At 37.4% G+C, this 4,182-nt stretch overlaps 1 protein-coding gene across 1 annotated transcript in view; it reads right to left on the bottom strand.

The window, feature by feature from the left end:
- Window positions 1–4,182, bottom strand: part of BRAF (B-Raf proto-oncogene, serine/threonine kinase) — a 66,318-nt gene that overhangs the window by 7,929 nt on the left and 54,207 nt on the right. The window contains exons 16-17 of the mRNA XM_009288352.2: window positions 1,688–1,822; window positions 452–605 (exon numbers count right to left, since the gene is read on the bottom strand). Coding sequence (XP_009286627.1) covers window positions 452–605; window positions 1,688–1,822 — 289 coding nt within the window. The remainder of the gene's footprint in view (window positions 1–451; window positions 606–1,687; window positions 1,823–4,182) is intronic.

Genomic DNA, 4,182 nt, shown 5'->3' with positions numbered 1-4,182 from the left:
AAAAAAAAAAAAAAACCCAAACAAAAAAAACCCCAAAAAACAAACCAAACACACACCATAGCTTGAGTAGATTAAAATCAAATACACTCCTGAGTAACTAATTCCAATCCATAAACTAGGCAAAAATGACACAGGCAAGCAAAAATGACACCCAATGACCGTAAGAGGATTTTTGCTTGTTTTGAAGTGACTTTTCCCGTTTTTCTTATGTGACCTTATAATTCTTCTTGTGCCAGCTGTTCCCAGGGCATTCCTTACCAACACAGACTTTGTACTCGGGACATTCAATGCCCAGTATTAGGAAGTGAGTCTTCATTCCCTCAGTAAACCTTAAAAACATAGCTGGTAGGAACCGAGAACGTACACGTGTGTTGCACACACAGGAACACACCAGCACACAGACACACAGGCACACGCTTTCACATTTCTTTTCAGTGTACTGGAAACCCACCGTATCCCCCTGCTTGGATGGGTGTTTTTGGAGAAGCACAAGCATATAGACTAAAATCCTCTGTCTGGAAGCCAGCCCGGTTTAATGAGGGCTCAGATGCACTGCGGTGAATTTTTGGCAATGACCGGGCCAGAAGCTCAATGGAGGCAAGAATCTAAAACAAGTAGAAAATAAGTGATCAAATCTGTTGTTCCAAAGTTATAACAGCCTCTCAAAACAAAAAAGGCAGAACATTAACTACAGAAAAATATTTATGCACAAATTCAAACAGAGACTTTTAAGAATAGATTACTGCATTGCACTCTGATGTTTATATCCTGAAAAAGGACATTTTGGGAAGAAACTGTCTCATTTTCCCCTCTAAAAGGGCATACCGATTTCCCTCTGTAAGCATAACAAATATAGTTGCTTTCTATTTGCCTCCTTGTTTATGCACTAGTACCTATACCTACCATCGCTGCAAATAAACACAGCTTTGGCAGCAGTTTGCTTAATACTATTTACCATAAAGCCAGCAGGGGGAGCCCATTATTTGGGAAGAAACTGTCTCATTTTCCCCTCTAAAAGGGCATACCGATTTCCCTCTGTAAGCATAACAAATATAGTTGCTTTCTATTTGCCTCCTTGTTTATGCACTAGTACCTATACCTACCATCGCTGCAAATAAACACAGCTTTGGCAGCAGTTTGCTTAATACTATTTACCATAAAGCCAGCAGGGGGAGCCCATTATTTTTTGAAAATGCTTTGGTTACTCAAATAAAATTACATTAAAAAAAAAAAAAAAAAAAAAGGTGTGCCCCCCCAAGCTTTTAGAATCCAAACCTTCCTCAGCAGGCATGATAAATCAAGTTTTGTAACAAAACTATCAGTTTCCTTTCATAAAGTTCGGGGGAGAGCAAGGAGGGGGGTATAAAGATTTCTGAGAACATACACAGCAAGTTCTAATTTGTGTGTCTAATTGCGATTCTTAATTTCACTGTCTCCCAGTTGAAACTTTCTCCAACATATAAATGCTTTTCCAACTACACAAGTCATTTTAATACCTGCTTTTTGAATTGAAAATAAACATTTCTAATTAAACAGCACTAACCAGGTACTGAGCCAGTACTGTTATGAAGTCATGGTATAGCGCTAATTAAAAGACTTTTGAATGGCCCAGTGAGTTCATAACTGATATTTATTTTTAATATTTGAATTGTAAGTCTACTGAGAACTAAAGAGGAACCTTTCTCACCTGTGGAAAAAGGGGTCTCTCGTCTCTTTTCTTTTTTAAGCATTCTGCCATTAGTCTCTTCATAGCTTTTGGACAGTTGCTCCGTACTTTGCTGAGGTCTGGAGATAGGTATCCTCTTCCCACCATAAAAATTATCTTTATTTAAGGTGAAAAAAGATGAAAGGGGAAGAAGATGAGTCCATAAAACAAACAGTAATGAAAGATGAACATTTTGCCAGACCATTTTAGTCCCAGCAGCAAGTTTTCTGCTCCCAGGAAACATTATCTGGTATTGAAATTGCCAAGTTTCTTACAGTAATGCTTGCTAACCTATTCAGTACAGAGAAAAAATTAGATTTTTCCTCCTCCTCCTAAGAGAGATTTATGTGAAACTTGAACACTACTAAATGGTTACCATTTATAGCAATAACCATCTAAGGAACAGTTCTTCGGTGTCAAAAACTGTTACAAAAACAAGAATAAGCAACACTGTGGCAGGAACAGAATGCCTAAAAATAAATATTCTGTAAAAATAAATATTCTCTTTTATATTATAAGTCAACAGCAAGTTTACACTGAAAGGTATTTTAAGAAACACACGGACTTCAGATGTTAAAACCCCTTACCTTTCAAGAATAAATTCCTTCCTATACTTTTCCACCACAAAAGCTTATTCTCGACATCTGACCACCTTCCTTACCCCCCAAAAAAAAACCCCACAAAAGCAAAAGAGAAACTGCCTCTCCTCTGTAAAAGAGAAGACAGACAGGCTTTGTATTTTTACAGTAATTCTTTCAACATAGAAGGCTTGTATTTCACCTAAGGATAAAACTTAAGCATAAAACAAAGAAAAACTAATAGAAAGCAGGAAAATAAAGCATAAATATGGTTAATGTTCTCTTGGATATATATAAAAAAAAAAAAAAAATCAAACATCATCATGTCAAGCCAAGGTCAAATGCAATGTGGTTTGAGTACTGCAGTTGCACTGACACTAAAAAGCCCTTTCAAACTAGCTAATCAAAGATCCATTCACACTGCAGCAGATAATCACTACCTTTTCTGAATGCTCAGACAGACCCAGCAGGTGTATCATACCTTGTATTTAATGAAGTGTAACTATTCCATATCTTGACACTGGCAAAAAAAACCAACAGAAAAAAACCACATCTCAAGCAAGCTATACATATTATTTATACTAACACAATCCCGGTCCTTTTTCAACTTTCTGATTCAGGCGCATCTGTGTTGGCATCAAGGAGTACAAAACTCCCATATGGTTTCTTTAGAAATCCCCATGTGCCAGAGCAGCATTTCATAGTAAAGACTTGTCTGCCCCGTCCCTTACCTCTGCTGCAATGAAACTTACCATCATCTTGGAGTTACTCTTTTCTAAATAATTACACTAAAGTTGAAATTATTCAAAATTTGTTATTATTTAAGTTTCCAATACTATATTTACAAATAATATAGGGATTAAACTTTTATTTTAACTAGAGAAAAGAGAATATCACTACAAGAACAGTCCTAGTCTGTCTAGAAAAATCTGTTAAGGTGAAACGCCCTGAGGTGTAACAAGAACGATGCTTTGCTCACTAAGATCCTTAGTTATGTCATAGTAGCTGATGTAGATGCACCAACACAGAGCAAGCGATATTTATGTCTCTTCAGACAATAGACTGGGAGTGACAAAACTCAAGACATTAGATCACATTTCATGTGTTGGCTTCACTTGCAATTTAAAATTTGTTTCAGCGCTCAATTGTGAGCACCCACAGCACTGGGTCCATCTTTCAAATCTCAAAAGGTAAAAACAAGACAATGCCCGAATACTGCTTTTAGAAGTAATCTGGACAGGGAATGTCCAGGAATCTGGACATTTCCCTTCTTTCAAAAGGAAAAAAAAAAAAAAGAAAAAAAAAAAAGGAGTCACTCCAAATTTGATGAATTGGGATGAAGTGTTCTGACAAATAATGGAAGCAGCCTTATAAAATGGCATTCACAGACGAACGTTGCTATGGTTGCAATTCTCAAGTACTGACAATGAAAAAACAAGGGATGCGGACACAGATACAACATAAATATATCACCACCCAGACACGGAATAGTTTACACCAAAGATCTTGATGCATAGATACTATTTTCAGATTAGACAGAGAAATAATGAATCAGATATGCCTTCACAAACGTGCCTATCCTGTGGAGATATACAACAGGCGTGTGGTATCATTAGACTTCAGGAATATTTGTTCACAATTAAGTAATCTTACAGGATTCGCACACTCTGGAAAGTCATATACTCCATCAACCAGGATTTGAGAAATGCTCATATCCTGAAATTCAATTAGATGGTGCATGCATTTCTCAAGATTGAAATGAATATAAAACATTCAGCAAGATGATTGCTGTTCCATTTTGTCAATCCTGCTGCTGAACTATTGTTCAATGCAAGGAGAGCCGGGGTTTTGGAGAGGAGAGCCGGGGGGGGGGGGGGGGGGGGGGGGGGGGGGGGGGGG

Source organism: Aptenodytes forsteri, unplaced genomic scaffold, assembly GCF_000699145.1.
Source record: "Aptenodytes forsteri isolate BGI_AS27 unplaced genomic scaffold, ASM69914v1 Scaffold56, whole genome shotgun sequence".
NCBI classification, from domain to species: Eukaryota; Metazoa; Chordata; class Aves; order Sphenisciformes; family Spheniscidae; genus Aptenodytes; species Aptenodytes forsteri.
Note: the sequence above shows the minus strand (reverse complement) of the source record. Positions and strands in the feature narration are given on the sequence as shown.